This window comes from Poecilia mexicana, unplaced genomic scaffold, assembly GCF_051168715.1.
Source record: "Poecilia mexicana isolate PSO_F unplaced genomic scaffold, ASM5116871v1 scaffold_18, whole genome shotgun sequence".
Classification (NCBI taxonomy): Eukaryota; Metazoa; Chordata; class Actinopteri; order Cyprinodontiformes; family Poeciliidae; genus Poecilia; species Poecilia mexicana.
This window is the reverse complement of record NW_028263387.1, coordinates 28,323,610-28,351,489: the sequence shown is the minus strand read 5'-3', so window position 1 is coordinate 28,351,489 and position 27,880 is coordinate 28,323,610. Positions and strand designations below refer to the sequence as shown.

Sequence of the window (27,880 nt, the reverse complement as noted above, 5' to 3'; positions counted from 1 at the left end):
TGCTCTGGGATTAACTGGAGGTCGGATCCGATCCAGTCTGGTTCTGGTCGTTGCTCACCTGTAGGCCCGTTAGGCTGGTGTGGAACCAGCAACCCAGAGACTGGTTCTGGTTCTGGACCGGGTCATGAAGGTCAAAGGTTTCTGGATCTCTGGTGTGGGACTGGTTCCGACCCAGATCAGTCTGCAGGTCCAACATCTTTCAGAACTTCTCCTCCGTCTCAGTGACCTTTAACCCTAAAATTTCTGATTGACCAGTTTAACCAGGCTTCTCTTGGTGTGGATCAGAGCCGTAACTCAGATTTAATTCTTCGGGTTTCTAGAAGAACCATCCAGAACCAGAACCTGGAACCTGGTTATCCTCCAGAACTGAGGTTCTCCTGTCATCAGGTCTGGGTTCAGGTTCTAGAGAACTTCAGATCTGAAGTGAAACTGCCTGAACCTGAGATCCAGCTGCTCTAGTGTCAAGAAGCAAATAGCACTAATGGCTTCCAGGTGGAAGGAGCAACAGCTAAGCTAACAGAAACAGTGGCTAGCGGTTTGGTTTTTTGGCTCTAGTGGCCTTTATTTGAAAGTAGTCAGACAGGAAGGAGGGCAATCAGAGAGGGGGGAGACATGAAGCAAATGTCGCTAGGCGAACCTACGACATCGGCATGAGGACTAAGGCCTCCATGTGTGGGTCGTGCTTTGCCCCTGCGCCACCACAGCACCCCAGCAGCAGCTAGCTAACAGGAACAGCAGCTAGCCTAGCTAACAGAAACAGCAGCTAGCTAACAGGAACAGCAGCTAGCTAACAGGAACAGCAGCTAGATAACAGGAACAGCAGCTAGCCTAGCTAACAGAAACAGCAGCTAGCTAACAGGAACAGCAGCTAGCTAACAGGAACAGCAGCTAGCTAACAGGAACAGCAGCTAGATAACAGAAACCGCAGGTAGCTAACAGAAACAGCAGCTAGCTAACAGGAACAGCAGCTAGCTAACAGGAACAGCAGCTAGCTAACAGAAACAGCAGCTAGCTAACAGAAACAGCAGCTAGCTAACAGGAACAGCAGCTAGCTAACAGGAACAGCAGCTAGCTAACAGGAACAGCAGCTAGCTAACAAAAACAGCAGCTAGCTAACAGAAACAGCAGCTACAGGAACAGCAGCTAGCTAACAGGAACAGCAGCTAGCTAACAGGAACAGCAGCTAGCAGCTGCTGGAACTTTGCGGCCATCTAGCTGCTGTGTTCCTCTGCATCCTGGCCCAGATTTTGCTGCTGCAGGACGAAAACTTGACATGTAGGATTTGAATAAAGAGCTGCAGCTTACAGAGGAAGGGTTTACTGACACAGCATTCCTAATTCAGTGCATCCTCTTCTGTTGGATAATAAATCATAACCTCTCAGGTTTGCTTTGAACCATGAGGACAGATGGACTCTTTGTATTCAGTAATCATATTGTTACAGCAGAACCGTCTGTACAGTTTTGATATTTTTTAATGATTCTAGAAATAACTTGACAGAAAAACTGATGAAATGATCTTTTTATGGTGTTGCTTCCCTGAAAACCTGGAGAACAGGAAGTAAACTTTCTCTGTTTCCTGTTTCTGTTATTAACAGTCAAATACAGGTTATTAAGAGCTAAGCTCTGGTTATAACCAGTTGGTTCCCAGACGGATTCAGAACCAGAACCGGTCCTGACTCGGTCCTTCATCGTGTTCAGACCTGCTGATAATCTGAGATTTTAATTTGATTCTCTCTTCGTTAGTTTGATCTCCTGACCTTTACCCTTTCACCCCGTCTCTGTTCATGACTCCGGGTCAGTTTCCTCTGCGGTTCTGATCCGATTTCATTTTCTGCCAGTAATCAGGATTTTGAACTTTAACCTTCCACTATCAGTGGAGTTATCTCTGTTTTTTGATTAATTATGAAGATAAAAACTCATAAAATCTAATGTAACTCCTTATTTTCTGAAGACTTTATGTTGGACTCGTGTTCTGGTCTGGATCAGTTGGTTCTGGTCGGTTCTGATCCGATGGTAGAAGAACCTCCTCCTGATATCTAATGAACCTGAACACCAAACTTCCTGTTAGGAGGAATTCATTAATATTTACTGCATTTAGTTTCCATCTCTGTTTTCCTCCCTGATTTAGTGTTTCTCTTCAGAACCGGTTCTGGATGATCCGGTTCTGGATGATCATCCTGTTAACATGAAGCCCAGAAATTAACCGGTTATTAAATCTGATCATGAATATTTTTAAAATGACTTTTTTGCTTGGTGTCATGAATGAGATCATTGAAAATAGTGAAGTCATCTAATAACGAGTCCCCTCATCTGATTGGTCGACCTGGTTCTAATCAGAACCAGTCAGAACCAGGTGATCAGAACCAAACATGTAATAAAAACAAAAAGTTTTTGTCCGTTTTAAAATCCTGCTCTCTGGTTCTGATGGTTCTGATCTGCTCTACTACTGGACCTTTAACCTGAACCCAGCAGGTCGGTTCAGGCTGGTTCTGACCCGACCTTCTTTCTTCTTCTTCTCTGTGTGCAGCGCCACCATGAGGTCTGTGGGAGGCCCTTCCTCGCCCGTCTCCTCTTCCTCAGAGGAAGCTCCGCCCCCGTTCTTCTCCATCACCAGCCGGCGGCTCCAGGACGAGTTCCTGAAAGGTGAGAACCGGACCGGACCGGAACCAGAACCTCCATCCTGGCCCTGACCTCCGTCTCCTTCCTTCCAGAGCGCCTGAGGAGGCTGGAGTCCCAGAGCGACGCCTCCTCCCCGCTAAGCTCCTCCCCCTCCTCCTCCTGCTCCCCCAGAAGCCCCGCCTCCCCCGCTGCCTCCCCCCTCCGCTCTCCCTCCCCCCAGACCCCGCCCCCTCCCTCCCCCTCCTCCCCCCCCAGGCAGCCTGACGCCTCCCCAGGTGAGTTTAGACCAGGTGATCTGAACAGCTTTGACCTCTGACCCCACTGACCACACATGGAAACAAACAGCAACTTTACTGTTTATATTCAATAATTATTACATTTAATCAGCATAATTATCATCTTTGGAGTTGATTTTATTATCAGATCATATTTTTATCTCCTCTATAATATTTTATATGAATCAAATCAGATTGTTTTTTACAGCAGAGTCGGAAACTTTTCCATTTCTAGCTAGCTCAGCTAACAACCGGCAGCCAATTAGGAAATGAGCATCAGAAAAAACATTTAAATCTATTATTTTAATGTATATTTTACTTTAAAGAACTATTGAGAAACAGAAAACAAAAACTATAATGCAAGATAAAAAATTATAGGATTTGCTTTTATTTTTTTTTTTCTCATCTTCAAACTTCCTGAGCCTCCCACAGCGCCCTCTGGCGGCCCCCCATGGGACCGCGGCCCCCACGTTGGAAAACACTGGTTTAGACCCTGATGAACCCCAGATAGAGGGGCCAGTGGGCTCTGGTTCTGGTTCTGATGGAGCAGTTCTGGTTCTGATCCTCTCTGTCCAGGTCTGTCCCTGTCCAGTCCAGAGCTGCTGTTGGAGCTGACTAGGAGACAGAGTTGTCCTCTGAGACGCGTCCAGAAGCGCAGCGGACTGACCACCGTCTTCTCTGGACGAGGACGACAGGTCTGTCCCCCTGCAGGGCGTCCCTCTGCTGTCCCTCTGTGTCTCTGCTGTCCCTCTGTGTCTCACTGTCCCTCTGTGTCTCTGCTGTCCCTCTGTGTCTCTGCTGTCCCTCTGTGTCTCACTGTCCCTCTGTGTCTCTGCTGTCCCTCTGTGTCTCTGCTGTCCCTCTGCTCCTTACTCCTCCAGGTCTCAGGCTCCTCCCCTTAGGCTGAGCCAGCCAATAGGAGAGCTGCTGCTCCTCTTTCTACCTCCACATCAGGCTGAACAACTTGGAGCGTCACACACGGAAGCCCCGCCCCTTTTAGGACCACGCCCGGTTTGAAGCTCCGCCCCTCTAAAATCCCGCCTCGTCTCAAGCCCCGCCCCCTGCGCCACAGAAAACCTGCAGATGTTTTTGTTCTGAAGAGATCATCATATGTAGATCATAAAGTTTAATTAAATATCAATTTGTTAATTTCAGATGAAGTTTAAGAAATAAATATCTAAAAGTAAAGAATACACTAAGGTTTAAACGCCGGCGATTAGTGGATGTGATTCCAGTTTAGCTTCCAGAACCGGGTCATGTGACTGCTGTCAGGTTTCCACCAACCCAGAACCAAGATGGTGGTTCAGCAGAACCTCATGCCCAGTTCAGAACCCAACAGAACCAAACTGTTCAGTTACGCTTTTATTAACTCTGCCAGTTAAGTCTGATTCATTTATGAATAAATTGGCTCAATAAATAGTTTAGCTAATGAATTAATGAGCTGATAAATGAAACAAGAAAAGAAAATAATAACAAAATATACTTATCTGGCATAAATGTATTTGTTCAGGTTCAGATGTTATAATTTATATTTGAGCTGTTATTGTGGTTTGATTTGAACTCTTTTCTATATAATATTTGGAGAAAAAAATACACGTTGAACACTTAAAATGATAAAAAAAAAAGCCTTTTAAAAATGTATGTTTTTATGGAAACTTGTTTAATTGTGTAATAAATATGTTAAAAAAACGCCCTGAGGATATACATTTATTTTTTTTTAAAAGTCACATCTGTCAAAAATGAAAAGAAGAGGAAGGTTTACTGTTTATAGTTCATCAGTCAGTTTGTAGTTCCTGATTTAACCACTAGGTGCTAAGCTAACTTTCTTACGCCGCTGAGCTCAGCCGGAAGTGTCGTTGGTCCACAGTGATCTGTGGCGGCACTCTGTTAGCTTAGCGGCTAGTTTGTGCTTCTGGGAGTCGAAGTGGAGCTTTTCCAGGTAAACTGAACTAAAACCTCCTGATAAAGTTTGATTCTAATCAGGAGGAAATGCTGATGAACGCAGATAAACGCATGAATCCCGCATGGAGAAGTTTATTCAGTTAGCTCTGATGCTAAGCAGCCTGTTAGCCTCAGGAGCTAAACTGATGCTAACATGCTGCAGCGGGAATCTCCGTCTTAATAAATGATTTTATGAAATATTATTTATTATTTTTTATATAAAATCTGCTGTTATTTGATGTTTCTAGTTTAACACCTTACGAAAACAGCCGCGGCTCGCGAGGAGCTAACAGAGCTAGCAGGAGAAGAAGAGCTCAGGTCTGTTTATCAGTGAGTTCAATGATCACAGATTAATAATCTCTGCTTCGGATTATTAAAACATCTCAGGATGAGAAGTTTCTCCGTTGTTTTGGTTCCAGGTTGATTAATCTGCAGCTCCTCAAACTGAATCATTCAGATAATCGAACAATAATCATAAATATTAGTTTCAGTCCGTTCATTATATGCAGCTGTTGTTGTTGATGCTAAAGCAGTGAACTAGTTCACCTGCTGCAGCTCCTGATGATCACTGATTAATGATCAATATGTTGGAATCCACATATCAATAATAATAGTAAATCTTAATGTTTCTGCTCTGAAACCTCAGAGTTTGTTTTGGTTTGAACCGTCAACAGGAGACGGACCAGAGTTCTGGTTCTGGCCCGGTTCTGATCCGGTTCTAACTGTGTGTCTCCCTCAGATGGGCGACAGCGACGACGAGTTGGACCGTCGGAGGCGGGACAAGTTCAGGCGGGAACGCAGCGACATGGAGCGGTCCAGAGAGAGGGAGGAGCGGCGCAGGGACGACTGGGCCGACAGGTCCGAACGCTGCAGAACCAGAACCAGGCTGTGACTCCTGTTCCTGGTTCTGACCCGTTTAGTTTACTCTGTGAAGAACCAGAACCAGATAAAATCATTCACTGAACCGTTTCCTGTTTGGGTCAGCGTCGTCATGGTGACGGTACTGATGGGATATGGACTCAAAGTTTATTGATGATTAATTTTTCAGAGCTGTGTCACACTGATTCCAGCCCCTCTGACACAAATGCTGCTCATCAGGTTCCATCACCAGGTCAACACTGAGCTCCTCACAGAGACTTTATTTAAATTTATTTTAAATTTATTGATGTTTATTGAGAATAAAATACTGAAACTATCAGTCCTGACAGAAAAACAGTTTCACACATTCATTTTGATTTATTGTGGAAACAATAAATCAAAATTGACGTCATGATGGAAAATAAACACCTTCAGGTTCCAGTTAGACCAAAGAACCAGAGGTTCTGATTGGACCAGCGGGTGACTCTGGTACCGGCTCAGTCTGGCTCTGCAGTTCTTCCAGTGTTCTGTGTTGAGTTGTTGTGGACCCTCTGATGGTTCTGGTTCTGGTTCTGTTGGTCTCAGGGAGTGGGAGCGCGGCAGGGAGAGGAGGCGGGACTACGACCGCGGCCGCCGGGACCGCTTCTCCCCGCCGCGACACATCAGCCCGCAGCACAAACGGCTGAGGAGAGACTGGTGAGGTTCTGACTGGTTCTGACCCGGTTCTGATCCGACGTGACTCACGGTTGTGACCCAGCATGCTAACGGTCCGTGTGTTTCCAGGGAGGACCACCGGGGGGAGCCGTACCGCTACGAGCCGCCCTACGGAGGAGGCGGGGCTCCGTTTCCAGGGGCGGGGCCTCAGGCCTGGCACCATGACTTCCCCCACCTGCACCCCCACCCTGGAGGGCTCCCCCTACAGGGCAGGTGAGTCACTGCAGCGGGTCAGAACCACGGGGCCGGACCGGGTCAGAACCAGGTTGTGGGTCAGCTCATAGTTTTTGTTGTGTTCAGGTTGGGGCTGCTGGACCCGGACCTGCCGCCTCCAGGACCGCCCAGCATGAGGAGCTTCAAGGTGAGGAACAGAACAACATGGAGGTGACCTCTGGTGGTGACCTCTGTGTGACCCCTGGTGGTGACCTCTGAGTGACCTCTGTGCGACCCCAGGAGTTCCTGCTGAACATGGAGGACAGCGTGGACGAGACGGAGGCGGTGAAACGCTACAATCAGTACAAACTGGACTTCCGGCGCCAGCAGCTGCAGGACTTTTTCGTCCAGCACAAGGACCATGAGTGGTTCCGGTCCAAGTACCACCCTGATGACATCACAGCCAGGAGGGCGGAGTCTCTGGGCGCCCTGCAGACCCGGCTGGCCGTCTTCCTGTTCCTGCTGGACAACCGCTGGCTGGACGGCGTCTCTCTGGACATGCAGCACGAGGCGGCCATCATCAAGCTGCTGGACGCAGGTAGGCAGGGCATTCTGGGTAATGTGGTCCTGACTGGGGGCTTCTGGGTAACGCGGTGCTGTTGGCCTCTGCAGCTGTGATCAAGATGGAGGGAGGGACGGACTTTGACCTGCAGGTCCTGGAGGCTCCAGCAGGGGGCGGCGGAGACGCAGCAGAGAAGAGCCAGGCGGCTCCAAAGGAGGGAAGCGGCGGCGCTCAGAGCGGGCCGGAGGCGGCCGGAGGTCGGACGGCCGGGTCGGACGGCGCTGAGGGAACCAAGGAACCCGACAAGGTCGGAACCAGAACCATGAGGCGGTTCACTGCTGACTCAGCAGAATCTCTTCTTCTGTGGTTGAGTTTTCCATAGAAATAAAAGCTGAGTTAGTCAGGCTGTCTGCTCCGGTCCAGTTCTGTTTATCAGTTTAACTGATTCTGTTGGACCACAAGAAATCACCGTCTGGTTATTATTGATCATTTATTATCATTTATTATTATTATCTATTGTTATTTATCAAGCTATTTCAGAGAACCGTTAGTCTAACGGGATGAACCGACAGCATGGAGAACCGGATCCAGCTGGTTCTGATCCGGTTGGTTCTGCTGGGTCCATCAGAAACTCCTGATGGTCTCATGTCGTCTCTAGAACCACGAGGAGCCCAGCAGCCTGAAGGAGGAGAGAGAGGAAGAGGAGGAGAAGACGATGAAGAAGGTGAGTTTCATCGTCGCCATCAGGGGTTCTGGTTCTGAAGGTTCTGTTCCTGATGGCTGTGAAGATCATCTGTAGATGATTTCATTCATTAGCTAGAAACAAACTAACTGGATTTAAACTATTGATCCGGATCTATTGATCTACTGATATGAGAATTTAAATGGTGAAGACGGAAGCTGCTGACCTCCAGGCCACAGGGAGGCGCTGTTTAAGATGGGAGAGGAGAGGAAACAGCTGCAGGATCATTTCTCTGTCTGGATGTTTCAACGTTAAACAACATAAAATAAACTTATTTATTGAAATGTCTGTTGTATAAATAAAAATAGAGCAGAATATTCTAGTCCAGGTTTTGTTGTTTTTGTTGAACTAAAGCAGATAAAAAAATTTGAATATATGAAAAATATCCTGAATCAGAAACTTTCTTATTAACAGATTTATTCTGTTAAACTAAAATAAATATTTCAAGTGTTTAATTTATGGATCTTCAGCTCAGCTTAGTGATTTAATCTGAGCTGAATGGTCACAGCGCCCCCTGCTGTCTGGGCGTACTCATTACCCAGAATGCACTGCTGCCTCTGTTCTGCTGATGGCAGGAGAAACGAAGCGATTCTGTGAATCAGTTTTACTCCAAATGTCTGCAGTTACTAAACTCCTGCAGGGTTTCCTTCATCGTCATGGTAACCACCCGCCTCTTCCTCTCAGGGCAGGAAGAGGAAGCGCAGCCTGTCGGCGGACAGCGGCGAGGGCAGCGGCTCCGACTCCGACTCCTCCCACTCTGACAAGGAGGAAGAGGGTCAGAACCCCAGAGACACGCTGGAGCTCCGCCCTGAAGGTCAGAGGTCACAGTGTTCCTGTTGTTTCAGAGCGCCGTCAGGAGAGAGAGGAGGCTCCGCCCACGCCACGCCCCCTGCACCTGACCACCTCCCTGTTCATCAGGAGCATCGCTCCGGAGGTCGCCAAGGACGAGGTCACCGCCGTAAGAACCGGAACCGGACCTGAACTAGACCAGAGATATCTGGCTCAGACTGACCTCTGACCTCTAACCCACTTCCTGTCTGCAGCTGTGTCGCAGGTACCCCGGCTTCCTGCGGGTGGCGCTGTCGGACCCTCAGCCAGAGCGGAGGTACTGCTTGTCTCAGCTGGTCGACCCAGTCCTGCCGGTGCTCAGAACCGGATCAGAACCGGCGGCCTGACTGTGTCTGTGTTGCAGGTTCTTCCGGCGCTGCTGGGTGACCTTTGACCGCAGCGTCAACATCAAGGAGACGTGCTGGAACCTCCAGAACGTCAGGGTAACCCAGAGCTCCATCAGAACCGTCAGAACCTCCAGAACCGGGCCGCTAACAGCTGGTTCTGCTGTCTCAGCTCAGGGACTGTGAGCTGGCGCCGGTGGTGAACCGGGACCTGAGCCGGCGGGTCCGGACCGTCAACGGCCTGACGCACCACCGGCCCGTGGCGAGGAACGACGTCCGGCTGGCGGCGCGCCTCGTCCACAGCCTGGACCAGCGGGGGGCGCTGTGGACCACGCAGGTACCGAACCGCCCGGAACCCGACCAGAACCAGAACCCGACCCGCTCACCCAGAACGCCTCTGCTCCTTTAGGCGGAGACCAACCCGGTTCTACAGAACATCACCGACTATCTGATCGAGGAGGTCAGCGCCGAGGAGGAGGAGCTTATCGGAGCCGCCGGCGCTGACGACGACCCGAAGGCCACCGACGTTCCCGTGGAAACGGACCAGAAGCTGCTGCAGGTGGGCGGGGCCTGTGACTGTTTGTGAAGAGTTCAGGTTCTGACTGAGTTCAGGTTCTGACTGAGTTCAGGTTCTGACCCGGTTCTGTGTCCAGGTTCTGGACCGCCTGCTGCTCTACCTGCGCCTCGTCCACTCGGTGGATTACTATAACTTCTGTGAGTATCCTGCGGAGGACGAGATGCCTCACCGCTGTGGCCTAGTCCATGTCCGCGGCCCGCTGCCGGTGGCCCGCATCACTCCAGCAGAGGGTGAGCTGCACTGCAACACGGCCTAGTTAAAGTACAGGATCAGCTCTACATTTTTGCCTGGAGTGTTTCATGTTTCAGAAATCCTTTCATCTCCATGACAACCATTCAGCTGCTAAACGCCTGGGTGGACTTAGCCCCGCCTCCGAGGCTCAGCTCCTTCAGACTAGCCAGCAGCAATTAGCAAACATCTGCTGAGCTCCTTACAGGAGCTGCTGCTCAGAGCAACGCTGGTAAAAACGTTAAAGGGTTAATAGAGGAGCCATGTTGGAATGACTTCAGGAAGAGCAGGAGTTTCTTAAAGAGACAGAGGCCCAATTTACAAAATGAATTTTCTGTTAAGTCATGTTTGATATAACCGAAGGTGACATAGTTTCTGATTATGTAACACATAAACATGAATAAACATCCATCCATTAGGGGTCGGGTCGTGGGGTCAGCAGCCTAAGCAGGGAGGCCCAGACTTGTTCCAGCTCCTCTGGAGGAATCCCAAGGCCTTCCCAGCCAGATGAGAGACATCGTCCCTCCAGGCTGTCCAGGGTCTAAGCTGAGGTCCTCCTGGTGGGACATGAACTCCCCACCAGGAAGGAGTAAATGAATAAATGACCAAACGTAACACTGGCCCTTTAAAGTACAGGGAGGTTATAAGAGAAACCAGCAGGAGGCTGAGGACAGTTAATGTGATGATGATGAAGGTGGTGCTGTGCTCTGATTGGACAGTCACTGAACACCTGAGGATGTGTGAGGAGCGTCTGGCTCCTCTGTTCTCACCGACGGAGACGCTGAGCGAAGAGGAAGCAGTTCGGCTGGGAAAGAAAGACCCGGAACAGGAGGTGCTGTACCTGTCCACCTGTCTGTCTGTCCACCTGTCTACCTGTCCACCTGTCTGTCTGTCTCCACCTGTCTGTCTCCACCTGTCTGTCTCCACCTGTCTGTCTCCACCTGTCTGTCTCTACCTGTCCACCTGTCTGTCTGTCCACCTGTCTACCTGTCCACCTGTCTGTCTGTCTCCACCTGTCTGTCTCCACCTGTCTGTCTCTCTACTTGTCTGTCTCTACCTGTCTGTCTCCTGTCCCCAGGTGGAGACGTTCCTGGCGTCCAACACCCAGGAGCTCAGTAAGGACAAGTGGCTCTGTCCTCTGAGTGGGAAGAAGTTCAAGGTGAGGCCCCGCCCCCTCTCTGGTTGCCACGGTAACGGGGGCTGACAGTGGTGTTGTTGTTTAGGCTCCAGAGTTCGTCCGTAAACACATCCTGAACAAACACGGCGAGAAGGTGACCGCCGTCAGACAGGAAGTGGAGTTCTTCAACAACTTCCTGTTGGACGCCAAGAGACCCGCCCTACCTGAGCACAAGCCCCTCCCACCGCCGGCTCAAGGTACCTGATTGGCTCTGATGGAGACTAGACTAACGTTAGCATGCTGTTGGCCGGTTGACCTCTGACCCCTCCTCTGGCTCCGCCCCCAGCGGGTCCTCCAGGCATGGCGGCGTTTCCTGGTCAGTCTCCTCAGCAGCAAAGCCTTCTGGGATACCCTCCAGGCGTCAGGCCACCGCTGCCCGGATTCCCAGGTAGGTGAGGCTCCGGGTCGGGGCCCGCAGGGGGCGGAGCCAGGCTGACGCTCTGTTTGGACCCACAGGTGTTGGACCCCACCTGGCGCCGGGCCAGTTTGGGCCGGGCCGGGGTCACTATGACAACTTCAGAGGAGGAGGAGGAGGAGGAGGAGGAGGTGTGTTTCCAGGGAAACAGAGGAGCAGCAGGTAGGCAGAACCGGACCTGTGGTCCAGTCAGAACCTCTGTGTCTGTTTGGACCAATCAGAACCTCTGTGTGTGTTTAGGGGCCTGAGGGGCGACCCGCGGTCCATCATCGAGTACAGAGACCTGGACGCTCCGGACGACCTCGACTTCTTCTAGCACAGCTTTCTACTTTTTTATTCCCGTCTGTGTGTGTGTGTGTGTGTGTGTGTGTGTGTGTGTGTGTGTGTGTGTGTGTGTGTGTGTGTGTGTGTGTGTGTGAGTGAGAGAGCAGGACCAACATCATGATCTGATCCAGGAGAGTTTTTCCAATAAAGACCAGAACAGAAACTCCAGACTGGCTCCTCGTTTTCTTCCCAACCAGTTGGCTGAATCAGAAATGGATCAGAAATTAGAAATCAATAACCTTGAGGGTCATTGGTTGTATTGATCTACTTGGTACCATGGAAACAGTTTAAATGAAAAGCCAGTTTTGGTGTTTAAATATTGTTTGATCTTTATTGATTCACTGTAGCCCAGCGCTACATCCAGCTTAGCTAGCGTTAGCTTTAAGAAGATGGGACATTTACTTTATGTAACTTAGTGGCAGAAAAAAGGAAAATGAGAGCAGTTCACCTTAAACCACTCAGACTGAAGTCTAAACAATGTTTTTATCTGTCCAGAGTTCTGATAAACAAGGAGAATTAGCCGCTCTGCTAGCTATGTCTGTTAGCTGCTAGGCTACAGTTAGCAGGAGCTGCGTGTGGCTAGCAGAGGTTAAGTTGGAACGAGGAAGGATCAGGATTTATTTATATCCACAAAACAAACTATATATTCTCCAGATCTTCTGGGGAAAACAAAACCACTAAGCTTATAGATAAAATTATAGAACCAATAAATAAAGTCACAGTTTAGTCTGAACTATAAGCCTGCAGGTTCTGATCTGGAAACAAAGACGACTCAGAATAAAAAACGATTTTAAATCTTTATTTTGGCTCAGAACAAAACGTTTCATCTGCAGAACATTCATGCTCCAGGTTGACCCGGCGGTCGCAGCAGTACGGTCTCTCCCTGGTGTGGCTCCTCTGATGTTTCCTCAGGGAACCGGGCCGGGTGAACATCTTCCCACACTCCTCACACCAGAAGGGTTTCTCCCCGCTGTGGGTGACCCGGTGGTTCCTCAGGTGGCTGCGGTCCCTGAATGTCTTCCCACAGACCTCACATGCGTGTGGCTTTTCTCCGCTGTGCAGCAGCTGGTGGACCTTCAGGTTGCTGCGCTTGGAGAAACGTTTCCCGCAGTCCTGACAGCCGTAGGGCTGCAGGCGGCCGTGGACACGCTCCAGGTGCAGCTTCAGGGTTTCCCTCTGGGTGAAGCTGTTCCCACACAGTGGGCAGAGGAAGCTCTGCTCCGCGGTGTGGATGTTCTGGTGCCGCTTCAGGTGGGCCGCCTGGCTGAACGTTTTCCCACACTCACCACAGCTGTACGGCTTCTCCCCTCTGTGGATCTTCTGGTGTCTCCACAGGCCACACGCTCTGCTGAAGAGCTTCCCACAGTGGGGACAGCAGTGGGGTTTCCCCTCCTGGTTCTCAGGTTTCTGGAGGAGACGGAACAAAGAGTGAGATGGTTTCCGTACATCAGATCTCTGGTTGGTATTTTCAAGCTGAAGTTGGTGTCTGATTCAGCCAACCTCCGATTCCACCTCATTTACTACTTTGAGCATCTTGAATGTGGTCTACTTTTAAAAATGTGTGGTGGTGGGTCGCCTTCAATCACAGCAGGGAGCCACGATCTAACGCCAGCAAGAATCAGTCAGACAGCATTATTTTAATCAGGCATCAGCGCAGACAACCCTCATAAACCCTGTCAGCAGCACAAGCAGATAAACTCATGACTAGAATCACTGCAACAGTTCTACTGATAACCTGTTCAGCTACAAGGTTAACCTGATGACCAAGCGAACTAAAACACCAGTCAGACTGCTACCAGTGTTTTAATAAACATCACGCAGATAAACTGATGTCCAGATCAACTAGAACACCAATCTGACCCCAAATCAGAGCATCAGTTAAACTGGTTACCATTTTAGCTAAAGCACCAGTAGAAATGGTCAGTGGATTGAAGGTCGTGATTCAATCAGGCATCAGAAGGACACCTACAACCTTCACCCACTCAAACAGCAGCACCAGATAACCTGAAGACCAGACTGACCTTAACACTAGTTAACCCGATAACCAGCTAATCTAGAACACCACTGAGCGCGTCGCTCACTGTGATTCTGATGTTTTTTTTAATCAGGCATCGCCGCAGACACCTACATTCTGTCAGTAGCAGCGTTCTAACCAGAGCCTCAGTTAATCTGATGACCAGTTCAGCCAGTACAGCCAATGAGCTCCGTGTCTGCCCACGGAGCTCCCAGTGTGATGAACTCTGACCTTTGGGTCGGTGGGACCAGAGGGGGAGACCCATCTGGTTCTCTTGGAGCGGTTCCGGTTCGGCGGGTCCATTCCGGGGTATGAAATAAAGCAACGAATCCACTCTGAGCTCAGGTTCCCCAGCTGAGCTTAGAGGTGTGAATGCGCATGCGCACGGAGCGAAGGACGCGGTTTATATTTTCACAATAAAAGCCTCCAGCTGGTTAACAGATTTTGGACTCAGAACTATGGAGGAAAGCTTTATTATGAGAAATTAGCAAAATAATAAATATGGTTTAGAATTAAATAAGAAAAAACACGTACATTTAGGAACACAACTGTAAATGTACAAAACAATTAATTTCTTTAAACATAAAATGCCAGGATGTGAAGGAGATTTCACAGATTTCACTCCATAATAAAGCAGGAAGAGTTTAACAGATGGAAAGGATTTAATTTTTAATTTAATGTAATTAATGACTGTTCTGGTTGAATCCATGCAGGACAGGATGGATGACTTCCTGTTGATCAAATGGATCTGAGATATTACCCATAAGGCAATAAGGTTATTATTCCTGTTATTGATATTCATTTATTTCATCGTCTGTCTGAAAAGTAAATCACTCTAAAGTTTGATTGTTCTACAATAAAAACCACCAAACGTTTCACCATATGGATGAAATCTGTTCATAAAGGAAACGTGAATGATGTCAGAGGAGATGATGTCAGAGGAGATGATGTCAGAGGAGATGATGTCAGAGCACATGATGTCAGAGGAGATGATGTCAGAGGAGATGATGTCAGAGGAGATGATGTCAGAGCTGTGGATGGAGAATGAGTGATGATGTTAACCAGAACCCAGAAGCTTTTTCTGACAGCAGAACCAGGAACAAATCAGGAGCTGCTGACCTCTGACCTCTGACCCCTCTGCTCCAGGCTGAGCAGCAGCTGCAGGTTCTGGTTCTGTTAAAGTATTGATCTATTATAAATCTGATAGTTTTCTTCCTGATCATATTTTCTTCATCCTCATGTTCTGATCATTTTTCAGCTCCAGGAGGTTCTGTTCGCCTCCCTCCTACAGAACCAGAACCAGAACCGGTCCGGACCTGCTGCTGGTTCAGGAAGTATGAGGAACTGAAGCTCTGATCCGATCCAACAGAACCGGTTCAGCAGAACCTGAAGCAGCCAATCAGCAGCAGGAGTTTCCTGATGATGATGATGATGAGGATGACCTTCCTCTCTCTGATCACCTCAGAGCTTCTTGGTTCTGATCCGACCTTCTCTCTAACTGACCCCTGTGACCTCAGCTGGCTGTTGGTTCTGGATCAGAACCAGTCCTCCCAGTAGGTCTCACTGGTTCCTGGTTGGATTCTGGTCTCTCCCATCCAACCAGTGGCTCCAGTCCTCCCAGTTTCCATCTTTAATCTCTGGTTTGGGTTCAGCAGCTCACAGGTTGGTGGTCATAATGTTTTGCTGCTGACCATTAATGGAGAACCAGTTCTGGTGGGTCCGGTTCTTCTCTGGTTCTCCAGTTTAGATGATTTAATGACTGAACACCGTCAGTACCTCGTGTGGCCGCTGGGTGTCGCTGTGGTTCAATGTGGAGAATTTCATCAAAATATTTTTATGAACAATGTTTGCAAAAAAACAATTTTCCAAATATATTTTATATTTTTATGTTTTTTATGCAAACATAAATAAGATGACAGTAAAAACAAAACAACAAATAAATAAATAAACATGGTCAGACACCAAACAGGGAAAAGCAAACAGAAAAGGTCAGAGGTCAACTAGTTCTCATCAAATAGATCCGGTTCATTATCAGCTGATTCCTGCTTGTTTTCCATCAGTTTGAAAGGTTTTGGTTTTACAAACTGAAGTCAGGATCAGCAGGTTCTTCAGAACCGGGTCGGCTCTGACATCACCGCTGAGTGTACCCAGCATGTCTAATGAGGTTCTGTTAAACCTCTACTGGGTTTCCCCTGGGTGGTGGGTGATGTCCTGACTTTCTGTATCCCGGCTAGGTTACACAGCTCTTTAATAGTTTGTGATTCAAGGTCTGCACCTTGATCGCTGTGCAGTTTTTCTGGGAAGCTGATAAAGTTTTCCCACAGGGCTTTGGCTGCAGTACGAGCCTTTTGGTTCGGTGTAGGAACTGCTACAGCAAACTTTGTAAAGAAATCAGGGATAACAAGGACGTCTTTAGTATTGCTGCGATCTGGTTGATGCACAGTAACTCGAGGTCTGGTTACTTGAATGTTTCTGGTTGCTTGAATGTTTCTGGTTGCTTGAATGTTTCTGGTTGCTTGAATGTTTCTGGTTGCTTGAATGTTTCTGGTTGCTTGAATGTTTCTGGTTGCTTGAATGTTTCTGGTTGCTTGAATGTTTCTGGTTGCTTGAATGTTTCTGGTTGCTTGAATGTTTCTGGTTGCTTGAATGTTTCTGGTTGCTTGAATGTTTCTGGTTACTTGAATGTTTCTGGTTACTTGAATGTTTCTGGTTACTTGAATGTTTACTAGAGGCGCTGCCTTCTCCGGCAGGGTCTTTCTGCAAACACACCGGCTGCAGGTTTTGATTTTTTGATCAATATCTGAGGCCATTTTTGGCCAGAAAAATCTGGTTCGGATCAAATCAAGGGTTCGGTCAAAGCCAAGACGACCCATGGAGGCTTTTCAACACCATAGATCTGAGGCTTTCAGGGAGAATAAGTTGATACTGGATTTCTTCACCTACTTGCCTTTTTCTGTACAAAATCCCATTCTGCAGCTCAAGTTTGTTCAGCTCACGCAGAAAGATGGAAAGTTGTGGAATTTCTTTTCGGAGCTCAGGAGATGGTGTTTCACCTGTTTCCAGCTGATTGATAGCAGGATCGCTTCTTTGACTTTGACTCAATTCTTCTTCTGACATGCTTGGGTTGACAGGAAAGACGCTGCACTGATCAAAACTGTCAGGGACGCGTTAGCAGTCATAGACAGAGATGTTACAAGGGGACAGGTAAGATCATAAAGATCTGCATCAAAAGACTGAAATACTAGATGTTTTTCACAAATTGCATTTACAGCATGAGAAGGGACATGAGTGAAAGGATCTGTGCCAGGTAAGTGATGTTGCACAAATTGGCGGATTCGCTCCTGTTCTTTCAGGGAGACGAGATCATTTACTGGTTCAGGATGTGGACGGCGAGACAAACCGTCTGCATCCGTATTCTGTTTTCCAGCTCTATACCGAAGCTGAAACTCAAATGACGATAAAGCAGATAACCAGCGATAACTTGTTGCATCTAACTTAGCGGTGGTTAAAATATAAGTTAGAGGATTGCTGTCAGTTATCACTGTGAAAGGACTGCCATACAAGTAGTCACAAAACTTTTCTGTTACCGCCCACTTGAGGGCAAGAAACTCCAGTTTGTGAGCAGGGTACCGGCTTTCGCTTCTCGATAAGCCTCTGCTCGCGTATGCAATAACACGCATCTCTCCCTCTTGCTCCTGATACAGAGCTGCCCCTAGTCCAGTCGTACTGGCATCTGTATGCAACACATACTGCAACTTGGGATCGGCAAAGCCCAACACCGGGGCAGTAGTTAGTTTGTGTATTATTGTTTCAAATGCTCGTTGACAGCTCTCTGTCCATCTCTCCCCAAAAGGAGATTTTGGCTGAAAATACTGGTCACGGTTTAGCCGAAAGCTACTTTTCTTCCGCAGAGGGGGATATCCTGCAGTTAAGTTAGTAAGGGGTTTAACGATTTTAGAGAAATCTTTAATAAACCGTCTATAATACCCTGCAAAACCTAGGAAGGAACGGAGTTCTTTTAGGTTTGTAGGACTTGGCCAAGTTGTTAAAGCAGCAACCTTTTCAGGGTCTGTTTCAACACCGCGCTGAGAGACTATGTGCCCCAAATACCTCACAGATGTCTGGAAAAACTTACACTTCTCAAGTGATAGTTTTAGACCATATTCTTGGAGACGATTGAGCACATTGAGAAGACGTGCTTCATGTTGTTCAAGGGTTTCTGAAAAAACTATAAGGTCGTCCAAAAAGACCAAGACTTCCTTAAGGTTTATATCGCCCATACACCTCTCCATCAGCCGTTGAAACGTGCTGGGAGCATTAGTTACACCCTGCGGCATACGGTTGAACTCGAAAAATCCCAGTGGGCACAAAAGCTGTCTTGTGCTTATCTGCCTCCTCAACTTCCACCTGGTAATAACCACTTTTGAGGTCCAGGACCGAAAACCATTTCGACCCACTAAGGGCTGAAAAAGTTTCTTCCAGGTTAGGAAGTGCATAAGCATCTTTGATTGTGTTCTGGTTTAGCTTTCGATAATCGACGCAAAGTCGTACATCTCCATTTTTCTTCCTTACTACCACGATGGGTGAGGAAAAAGCTGACTCGGATTCACGGATTACCCCAACAGTTCCTGCAAATGACGTCGTACAGCATCGACGTCTTGCGGTCGTATCGGGCGAGGCCTGTGTTTAAAAGAGGCCTGATCGCTCAGTTTGATCTGGTGCTTTACTTTATTAGTACATCCAAAATCAGTATCATGCTGCGCAAAAACCTCTGGCATAGCATTCAACTTCTGCATAATTCGCTCTTTCCATTCAGCAGGGACTGGGGAATCTGCAAAGTTTAAATTAAGCTCAGCAGGCTAAAAGCTCAGCCTGCTTAAATTAAGCAGCAATTTCAGCAAGAATATTTTCTATTCTTGCTGAACTTGGATTTTTTTTGTTTGATCAGGGTCAGAAATAAATTTTATGCTTCTATTTCCTACTCCTGGTTGTCTCGCCATCTCGTTCTCCTTAGGAAGATCCGATTCAGTGATGATCCGAGACTCTTTAGTCCAAATCCCAGCCGAACGAAAAAAAAAAAAAAAAGCCTGTTGAAAACAAAGAGCGACAGTTAGCAACAGTTAGCAACAGTTAGCAACAGTTAGCAACAGTTAGCGACAGTTAGCGACAGTTAGCAACAGTTAGCAACAGTTAGCAACAGTTAGCGACAGTTAGCGACAGTTAGCGACAGTTAGCAACAGTTAGCAACAGTTAGCTCCTCTGCTGGTAAGCGGTTGAATTTCAGCTGTTAGCACCAAGAGCAACAGCCTCCGCTTCAACTTTCCATTTAAATTAAATAAATGCTTAACAAATACATTATCTTAAAAAAAAAGAAAACAAAAGAAATAAAATACACTTTCAACTCACCAAGTCCAGTTCCACAACACAAAAAAATGATCCCGAACGCAGTCAGGGTGAGAGAAAAATATGGGAAAAGCTCCTTCTCCAGAAATAAAAACACAAACTCGTCTTAAACAGCAAATCAGCTACGAGTGGTTAATTTCTCTTATCTGTCTTTTCTTTTCAGCACAATCCCTTTGCTCTCTGCTTCTCCTCACGTCAGAGAACGCAGCAACCCGATTGGCTGAAGCTAGTCACATGGGTTACACATAAATGTGACCCTTCAGAATAAGAGAGTTCGCTGACAAAGCAAAACTGGTTCATACAGTTTCTCTAATCAATTAAAATAAAATTAAAAAATCAAAGTACAGCAATTTTAATGTCTCTAATTGTTGCTCTTTATATATATATATATATATATATATATATATATATATATATATATATATATATATATATATATATATATATATATATATATATATATATAAAAAAAAAAATTCCCCTCTCACCCTCCGCGGGTGGTCTCTTTCATCCTCTGAGCTCGGGTCCTCTACCAGAGGCCTGGGAGCTTCAGGTTCTCCTCCAGTATCTTGGCTGTGCCTAGAACTGCACATTTCTGGACTGAGATGTCTGATGTTGTTCCTGGGATCTGTTTGAGCCACTGCTCCAGTTTGGGGGTGACTGCCCCGAGGGCCCCGATGACCACAGGCACCACTGTGGTCTTCACCTTCCAGGCCTTCTCCAGTTCCTCTCTGAGGCCCTGGTATTTCTCCAGTTTCTCCTTTTTCCTGATGTTGTGGTCACTTGGTATTGCTACATCCACCACAACGGCTTTCCTCTGTTCTTTATCCACCACCACAATGTCCGGTTGGTTCGCCATTACCATCTTGTCTGTCTGGATCTGGAAGTCCCACAGGATCTTAGCTCGGTCATTCTCCACCACCTTTGGGGGTGTTCCCCACTTTGACCTATATATATATATATATATATATATATTAACAATTTTAAGATCTATTAATTCCCTATTTATTTGCTATTTATCTAATTTACTATTATTTTTATGAAGAGGCTATTCTAACCTGGGTTTGTTGTTGCGCAACACCCCCCCCCCTTCTCTCTCTCCACTTCCCTTTCTGAGAGGAGGGAGATGTTGCTCTCCAGCTCTCCGTCTAACGGGTCCTAGAAGCCTCTAACTCCAGAGTATTACTACAGATGAGAATATAGAGGACATTCTGTTTAAGCTGGGTGCGAGAAAGACTAGCCTGGTTTCTAACGACCTCCATCCAGATGTCCCTCCCTTTTTCACCCTGTGAATTAGCCAGATAGAGCAGCCCAGAATCAGCTAGTTTCAGAGAGCACACCTGTTAACGGTCGCTCTTTCTCTTATTACAACTTGCACTTGTTACTGAACCAGGTTGGTTTTAGTGACTCGGGCGAGTCCCAAGGGTGTTTTAGTTTTGGCCAAAAGCAACCTATAAAACATTTTCCACTTTCTCCTCCCAGAATCAAACTTCATAGCTATTTTACAACCATCAAAGAACTTTAAGGTGACTCATTAACTGAATGTCCACAACATCTTTTAGATTTTCTTAATGCTAATTATTTTATTAGTAAGGCAATTTTGCAAGGGTCAGTACAGCTTAAATCAGTAACAGAAATAATCAAATAAGTAAAATCAATAATCTAGCCTATCTTTCCCTAATGCTGACACTGTGAGCTAAAAAAGATAAACTTTGAAAGAGACGGATGGTGTTTGGCATTTTGAACCCCAGAACTGGCCTGATGATGAAGAAGGTGTTGCAGCAGCAGGAGGCTCCCAGTACAGGAAGAGTACTGAGTCAGAGCGGCAGGTCTCGGGCCTCACGGTGACTTCCTCATGCGCATAGCGGTCCTCTCCTTCTTGTCTTGCAGCTCTGTAGCTCCTTTCTCCTCGTCTCACGATCTTTCTGGTCCATGGAGATGTAGATGAGCTGGTCTCATGGAAGGAACACACCAGTTCTTCCTCTTTGCCTTTGTTCTTCGCCTTTGTCTTTATCTTCATCTTTGCCTTGGTCTTTGTCTTTGGGGTCTCGAACCCAGCTGATGAGAGAAGTGCAATTTGAAGCCACATGTTGCGGGGCTAACTGGTTGGTCCCCATGTGCAGAACAGTCTTCAGCTCTGTGGCTCCGGCTCTTCTTCAGCTGCAGAGTTCTTTGTCCATCTCGATCTTGGCTCGAAGCTGCCTGAAGGATCCAACCAAAGATTCCTCTTTTGCACTCACCTTATAAAGGGTTTATCCACCCTTTGGGTGCATTTGCATTGGCCGATGATCTCATATCCATCACCATCTTTGGACATGACCTGATGTCTGTTCTAATGTCCCTGAGTTGCTCAACAGTCCTCTTGTGTCTAACCTTTTCTTAGGTAAGTTTTAAGTTTAGCAATAAGGCCTTGGTCACCTCTGCTCTCCCATCAGTTCCTCTTTCCCCCTGACTTTTCACCTACCATCTACCTCCAACACAACATCAGTGACCTTTAGTTACAGTTACACATTTTACACCATTTCCAGTTCAATGTCAAAATCACATTTTTAACCTTTTAGTTTCTCTGATTTAGCATTCACTTATAATATTATAATAACCATTACTTATTAGTTACTCTTATAATTATGATGTGAGTTATTACAGACATTTCTGAAAAGAAACCAAGAATAATTTATTATTCTAATTATTTGATACCAAAGTTACAGTTACTAGTTTCACCAGTAAGTACTTCCATAAGTATAAGTGTAAATATTCTTATAATTAAACCAACTGGTTAAACCAATATTAATTATTGGTTTAATCATAAGTTATCATTATTAATTCAAGTATTTTACTCTGGGTTTTATCCAATTACTCAAAATGTCTAGATTTTATTCTTTAAACCTTTAATGCTCAAAATGAGCAGTCTGAACTATTTTTATTCACTGCAGGCTGGAAACTTCCTCTTTTTCCAGGAATCCTGCTCTTCCTGTTTCATAACTCTTTCTGTCTGATTATGATTTTTTATGATTAAATAGAAAAAAGTAGAATTAAAGCAGGACACAATAACAACACACACAACCAGATTAATTTTATTACCGTCTGACTCTACTGTTGGGTCTTGATGTCACCTGTATAATCAGTTTTAAAGATAACTTTATTTATTATTATTATTAAACTAAAATCTCCAGCATGGGGAAGTGGGCTGAGCTCGACTTTTCTCGACAGTTACAATAGCATATCTGGGCCAATGATGGCAGGTCACACCTGGCCCAATGATGCCACACCTGGGCCAAAGATGGCAGGCCACACCTGGGCCAAAGATGGCAGGCCACACCTGGGCCAATGATGGCAGGCCACACCTGGGCCAATGATGCCACACCTGGGCCAAAGATGGCAGGCCACACCTGGGCCAAAGATGGCAGGCCACACCTGGGCCAACGATGGCAGGTCACACCTGGCCCAATGATGCCACACCTGGGCCAATGATGGCAGGCCAGACCTGGGCCAATGATGCCACACCTGGGCCAAAGATGGCAGGCCACACCTGGGCCAAAGATGGCAGGCCACACCTGGGCCAATGATGGCAGGCCACACCTGGGCCAATGATGGCAGGCCACACCTGGGCCAATGATGGCAGGCCACACCTGGGCCAATGATGCCACACCTGGGCCAAAGATGGCAGGCCACACCTGGGCCAATGATGCCACACCTGGGCCAAAGATGGCAGGCCACACCTGGGCCAATGATGGCAGGCCGCACCTGGGCCAGTGATGGCTGTCGAGAAAAGTCGAGCTCAGCCCACTTCCCCATGCTGGAGATTTTAGTTTAATAATAACAATAAATAAAGTTATCTTTAAAACTGATTACACAGGTGACATCAAGACCCAACAGTAGAGTCAGACGGTAATAAAATTAATCTGGTTGTGTGTGTTGTTATTGTGTCCTGCTTTAATTCTACTTTTTTCTATTTAATCATAAAATCATAGTCTGACAGAAGGAGAGTTATGAAACAGGAAGAGCAGGTTTCCTGGAGAAAGAGGAAGTTTCCAGCCTGCAGTGAATAAAAATAGTTCAGATGCTCATTTTGAGCATTAAAGGTTTAAGGAATAAAATCTAAACATTTTGAGTAATTGGATAAAACCCAGAGTAAAATACTTGAATTAATAATGATAACTTATGATTAAACCAATAATTAATATTGGTTTAACCCAGGGGTTGATGTTGGTTTGATTATAAGAATATTTACACTTATACTTATGGAAGTACTTAGAGGTGAAAGAAGTAACTGTAACATGGTGTCAAATAATTAGAATAATGGATTATTCTTGGTTTCTTTTCAGAAATGTCTGTAATAACTCACATTATGATTATTATAAGAGTAACTAATAAGTAATGGTTATTATAATATTATAAGTAAAATAGCTGTGAAGTTTGATTCTGGGAGGAGAAAGTGGAAAATGTTTTATAGGTTGCTTTTAGCCAAAACTAAAACAACACCCTTGGGACTCGCCCGAGACACTAAAACCAACCTGGTTCAGTAACAAGTTGTAATAAAGGGAAAGAGCGACCGTTAACAGGTGTGCTCTGTGAAACTAGCTGATTCTGGGCTGCTCTATCTGGCTAATTCACAGAGTGAAAAAGGAGGGACATCTGGATGGAGGTTGTCAGAAACCAGGCTAGTCTTTCTCGCACCCAGCTTAAACAGAGTTTACTTCAGTTCTGGGCAGGGTAAATCTCGGCAGATTTAGGAAACTCAATTCACCCGTTAGACGGAGAGCTGGGAGCAACATCTCCCTCCTCTCAGAAGAGGAAGTAGAGAGAGAGAAGGGGGGGGGGGTGTTGTGCAACACCTGGGACAGAGATGAAAAGCCACACAGTTGGGCCAAGGATGGCAGGCCACAGGTGGGCCAGTCATGGCAGGCCACACGTGGGCCAATGATGGCAGGCAACACCTTTGCCAGTCATGGCAGGCTGCACCTGGGCCAGTCATGGCAGGCCACACCTGGGCCAGTGATGGCACAACAGGGCCAGTGATGACACGGGAGGGTCGGTGATGACAGGCAAGACCTGGGACAGAGAGGAAAAGCCACACAGTTGGGCCAATGATGGCAGGCCACAGGTGGGCCAGTGATGGCAGGCCACACCTGGGCCAATGATGGCACATCTGGGCCAATGATGGCAGGCCACACGTGGGCCAGTGATGGCAGGCAACACCTTTGCCAGTCATGGCAGGCCGCACCTGGGCCAGTCATGGCAGGCCACACCTGGGCCAGTGATGGCAGGCCACACCTGGGACAGTGATGAAAAGCCACACAGTTGGGCCAATGATGGCAGGCCGCATCTGGGCCAGTGATGGCACAACAGGGCCAGTGATGACACGGGAGGGTCGGTGATGACAGGCAACACCTGGGACAGAGATGAAAAGCCACACAGTTGGGCCAATGATGGCAGGCCACAGGTGGGCCAGTGATGGCAGGCCACACCTGGGACAGTGATGAAAAGCCACACAGTTGGGCCAATGATGGCAGGCCACAGGTGGGCCAGTCATGGCAAGCCAGACCTGGGCCAGTGATGGCAGGCCACACCTGGGACAGTGATGAAAAGCCACACCTGGGCCAATGATGGCAGGCCACAGGTGGGCCAGTGATGGCAGGCCACACCTGGGACAGTGATGAAAAGCCACACAGTTGGGCCAATGTTGGCAGGCCACAGGTGGGCCAGTCATGGCAGGCCAGACCTGGGCCAGTGATGGCAGGCCACACCTGGGACAGTGATGAAAAGCCACACCTGGGCCAGTGATGGCAGGCAACACCTTTGCCAGTCATGGCAGGCCATACCTGGGCCAGTCATGGCAGGCCACACCTGGGCCAGTGATGGCACAACAGGGCCAGTGATGACACCGGAGGGTCGGTGATGACAGGCAACACCTGGGACAGAGATGAAAAGCCACACAGTTGGGCCAATGATGGCAGGCCACACCTTTGCCAGTCATGGCAGGCCACAGGTGGGCCAGTGATGGCAGGCCACACCTGGGCCAGTGATGGCACAACAGGGCCAATGATGACAGGGCCCTCCTCTTTCTCCTCAGACACTGCACAGACTTTTTTTAGAAACTCTTCTTGGATGTAATGGTAAAGCATCTCCTTTCAACGCTGAAAGTTAATAAAATAAGTAAAGTCTGAATGCTTTTCTTGTCTGATTTTATGCTCCGTGTGTCAATACAAATTATGATTCATCGATTGAGATTCTCATTCTTAACACAAGCCACACCTGGGCCAATAATGCACATCTGGGCCAATGATGGCAGGCCACACCTGGGCCAATGATGGCAGGCCACACCTGGGCCAGTGATGAAAAGCCACACCTGGGCCAATGATGGCAGGCCACACCTGGGCCAGTGATGAAATGCCACACCTGGGCCAATGATGGCAGGCCACACCTGGGCCAGTGATGGCAGGCTGCACCTGGGCCAGTGAAGACTGGCCACATGTGGGCCAGTGATGGCACGGGAGGGCCAGTGATGGCAGGCCACACCTGGGCCAGTGATGGCAGGCCACACCTGGGCCAGATCTGTCGTTGCCAAATACGGGGCTGTTACAGAATTAGTCATGTCACAATGTGTCATGTCACAGTTTGGTTTGGAAATCAGTTCTTAAATGACCCACATAGCGGATCTGGCCCACATGGGCCCTATATGGACAAACCCATATGGTCTGCCCTCCTTTTGTCCACATGGGGCCCACCTAGGCATGCTGGCAGGGTTGGAGTTTAATTGGAGTTGCATTCAGCTGCCGTCTTGAACCGGAAGCATTTTCAGTTTACTTCAGTTCTGGGCAGGGTAAATCTCGGCAGATTTAGGAAACTCAATTCACCCGTTAGACGGAGAGCTGGGAGCAACATCTCCCTCCTCTCAGAAGAGGAAGTAGAGAGAGAGAAGGGGGGGGGGGTGTTGTGCAACACCTGGGACAGAGATGAAAAGCCACACAGTTGGGCCAAGGATGGCAGGCCACAGGTGGGCCAGTCATGGCAGGCCACACGTGGGCCAATGATGGCAGGCAACACCTTTGCCAGTCATGGCAGGCTGCACCTGGGCCAGTCATGGCAGGCCACACCTGGGCCAGTGATGGCACAACAGGGCCAGTGATGACACGGGAGGGTCGGTGATGACAGGCAAGACCTGGGACAGAGAGGAAAAGCCACACAGTTGGGCCAATGATGGCAGGCCACAGGTGGGCCAGTGATGGCAGGCCACACCTGGGCCAATGATGGCACATCTGGGCCAATGATGGCAGGCCACACGTGGGCCAGTGATGGCAGGCAACACCTTTGCCAGTCATGGCAGGCCGCACCTGGGCCAGTCATGGCAGGCCACACCTGGGCCAGTGATGGCAGGCCACACCTGGGACAGTGATGAAAAGCCACACAGTTGGGCCAATGATGGCAGGCCGCATCTGGGCCAGTGATGGCACAACAGGGCCAGTGATGACACGGGAGGGTCGGTGATGACAGGCAACACCTGGGACAGAGATGAAAAGCCACACAGTTGGGCCAATGATGGCAGGCCACAGGTGGGCCAGTGATGGCAGGCCACACCTGGGACAGTGATGAAAAGCCACACAGTTGGGCCAATGATGGCAGGCCACAGGTGGGCCAGTCATGGCAAGCCAGACCTGGGCCAGTGATGGCAGGCCACACCTGGGACAGTGATGAAAAGCCACACCTGGGCCAATGATGGCAGGCCACAGGTGGGCCAGTCATGGCAGGCCACATGTGGGCCAGTGATGAAAAGCCACACCTGGGCCAGTGATGGCAGGCCACACCTGGGACAGTGATGAAAAGCCACACCTGGGCCAGTGATGGCAGGCAACACCTTTGCCAGTCATGGCAGGCCATACCTGGGCCAGTCATGGCAGGCCACACCTGGGCCAGTGATGGCACAACAGGGCCAGTGATGACACCGGAGGGTCGGTGATGACAGGCAACACCTGGGACAGAGATGAAAAGCCACACAGTTGGGCCAATGATGGCAGGCCACACCTTTGCCAGTCATGGCAGGCCACAGGTGGGCCAGTGATGGCAGGCCACACCTGGGCCAGTGATGGCACAACAGGGCCAATGATGACAGGGCCCTCCTCTTTCTCCTCAGACACTGCACAGACTTTTTTTAGAAACTCTTCTTGAATGTAATGGTAAAGCATCTCCTTTCAACGCTGAAAGTTAATAAAATAAGTAAAGTCTGAATGCTTTTCTTGTCTGATTTTATGCTCCGTGTGTCAATGCAAATTATGATTCATCGATTGAGATTCTCATTCTTAACACAAGCCACACCTGGGCCAATAATGCACATCTGGGCCAATGATGGCAGGCCACACCTGGGCCAATGATGGCAGGCCACACCTGGGCCAGTGATGAAAAGCCACACCTGGGCCAATGATGGCAGGCCACACCTGGGCCAGTGATGAAAAGCCACACCTGGGCCAATGATGGCAGGCCACACCTGGGACAGTGAAGGCTCACCTGGGCCAATGATGGAAGGCCACACCTGGGCCAATGATGAAAAGCCACGTCTGGGCCAGTGATGACTGGCAACACCTGGGCCAGTGATGGCACATCTGGGCCAATGATGGCAGGCCACACCTGGGCCAGTGAAGACTGGCCACATGTGGGCCAGTGATGGCACGGGAGGGCCAGTGATGGCAGGCCACACCTGGGCCAGTGATG

General features: G+C 48.2%; 3 protein-coding genes across 4 annotated transcripts; 2 read left to right on the top strand and 1 right to left on the bottom strand.

Moving 5' to 3' along the window:
* Positions 1-2,511: 2,511 nt before the first annotated feature.
* Positions 2,512-3,796, top strand: LOC106904648 (uncharacterized). The gene is made up of 4 exons (XM_088015231.1): positions 2,512-2,643; positions 2,712-2,894; positions 3,435-3,589; positions 3,776-3,796. The coding sequence occupies exons 1-4, from the start codon at positions 2,535-2,537 to the stop codon at positions 3,794-3,796; spliced, it is 468 nt and encodes a 155-aa protein (XP_087871357.1). The 5' UTR covers positions 2,512-2,534.
* Positions 3,797-4,721: 925 nt separating this feature from the next.
* Positions 4,722-11,925, top strand: LOC106904636 (serrate RNA effector molecule homolog). The gene is made up of 21 exons (XM_014969058.2): positions 4,722-4,833; positions 5,575-5,693; positions 6,279-6,389; positions 6,477-6,620; positions 6,708-6,768; positions 6,861-7,158; positions 7,233-7,429; positions 7,781-7,846; positions 8,549-8,639; positions 8,710-8,822; positions 8,908-8,969; positions 9,057-9,135; positions 9,209-9,373; positions 9,446-9,595; positions 9,690-9,843; positions 10,561-10,673; positions 10,920-11,000; positions 11,065-11,215; positions 11,305-11,406; positions 11,475-11,595; positions 11,674-11,925. Exons 2-21 carry the CDS (start codon positions 5,575-5,577, stop codon positions 11,747-11,749), a joined length of 2,454 nt encoding a protein of 817 aa, XP_014824544.2. The 5' UTR covers positions 4,722-4,833; the 3' UTR covers positions 11,750-11,925.
* A 618-nt stretch (positions 11,926-12,543) lies between these two features.
* Positions 12,544-14,160, bottom strand: LOC106904642 (uncharacterized). Of its 2 annotated transcripts, none has more exons than XM_014969066.2 (2): positions 14,003-14,160; positions 12,544-13,164 (listed from the first exon to the last, which is right to left on the bottom strand). In XM_014969066.2, the coding sequence occupies exons 1-2, from the start codon at positions 14,072-14,074 to the stop codon at positions 12,556-12,558; spliced, it is 681 nt and encodes a 226-aa protein (XP_014824552.2). In that variant the 5' UTR covers positions 14,075-14,160; the 3' UTR covers positions 12,544-12,555. The 2 variants fall into 2 exon arrangements, with proteins under 2 accessions (XP_014824552.2, XP_014824553.2); XM_014969067.2 differs by lacking the exon at positions 14,003-14,160 and adding an exon at positions 13,258-13,842.
* Between the last annotated feature and the right edge of the window lie 13,720 nt (positions 14,161-27,880).

Bases quoted from the DNA above. Each gene is read 5' to 3' on its own strand.
- LOC106904648 (XM_088015231.1), top strand. From the start codon at position 2,535: ATGAGGTCTGTGGGAGGCCCTTCCTCGCCCGTCTCCTCTTCCTCAGAG. The intron at 2,644-2,711 runs GTGAGAACCGGA...CCTTCCTTCCAG, and splicing joins CCAGGACGAGTTCCTGAAAG to AGCGCCTGAGGAGGCTGGAG. The intron at 3,590-3,775 runs GTCTGTCCCCCT...TTACTCCTCCAG, and splicing joins TCTCTGGACGAGGACGACAG to GTCTCAGGCTCCTCCCCTTA.
- LOC106904636 (XM_014969058.2), top strand. From the start codon at position 5,575: ATGGGCGACAGCGACGACGAGTTGGACCGTCGGAGGCGGGACAAGTTC. The intron at 6,769-6,860 runs GTGAGGAACAGA...GTGCGACCCCAG, and splicing joins CCAGCATGAGGAGCTTCAAG to GAGTTCCTGCTGAACATGGA. The intron at 7,430-7,780 runs GTCGGAACCAGA...TGTCGTCTCTAG, and splicing joins GAACCAAGGAACCCGACAAG to AACCACGAGGAGCCCAGCAG.
- LOC106904642 (XM_014969066.2), bottom strand. From the start codon at position 14,074: ATGGACCCGCCGAACCGGAACCGCTCCAAGAGAACCAGATGGGTCTCC. The intron at 13,165-14,002 runs GTCAGAGTTCAT...CGTCTCCTCCAG, and splicing joins CTGGTCCCACCGACCCAAAG to AAACCTGAGAACCAGGAGGG.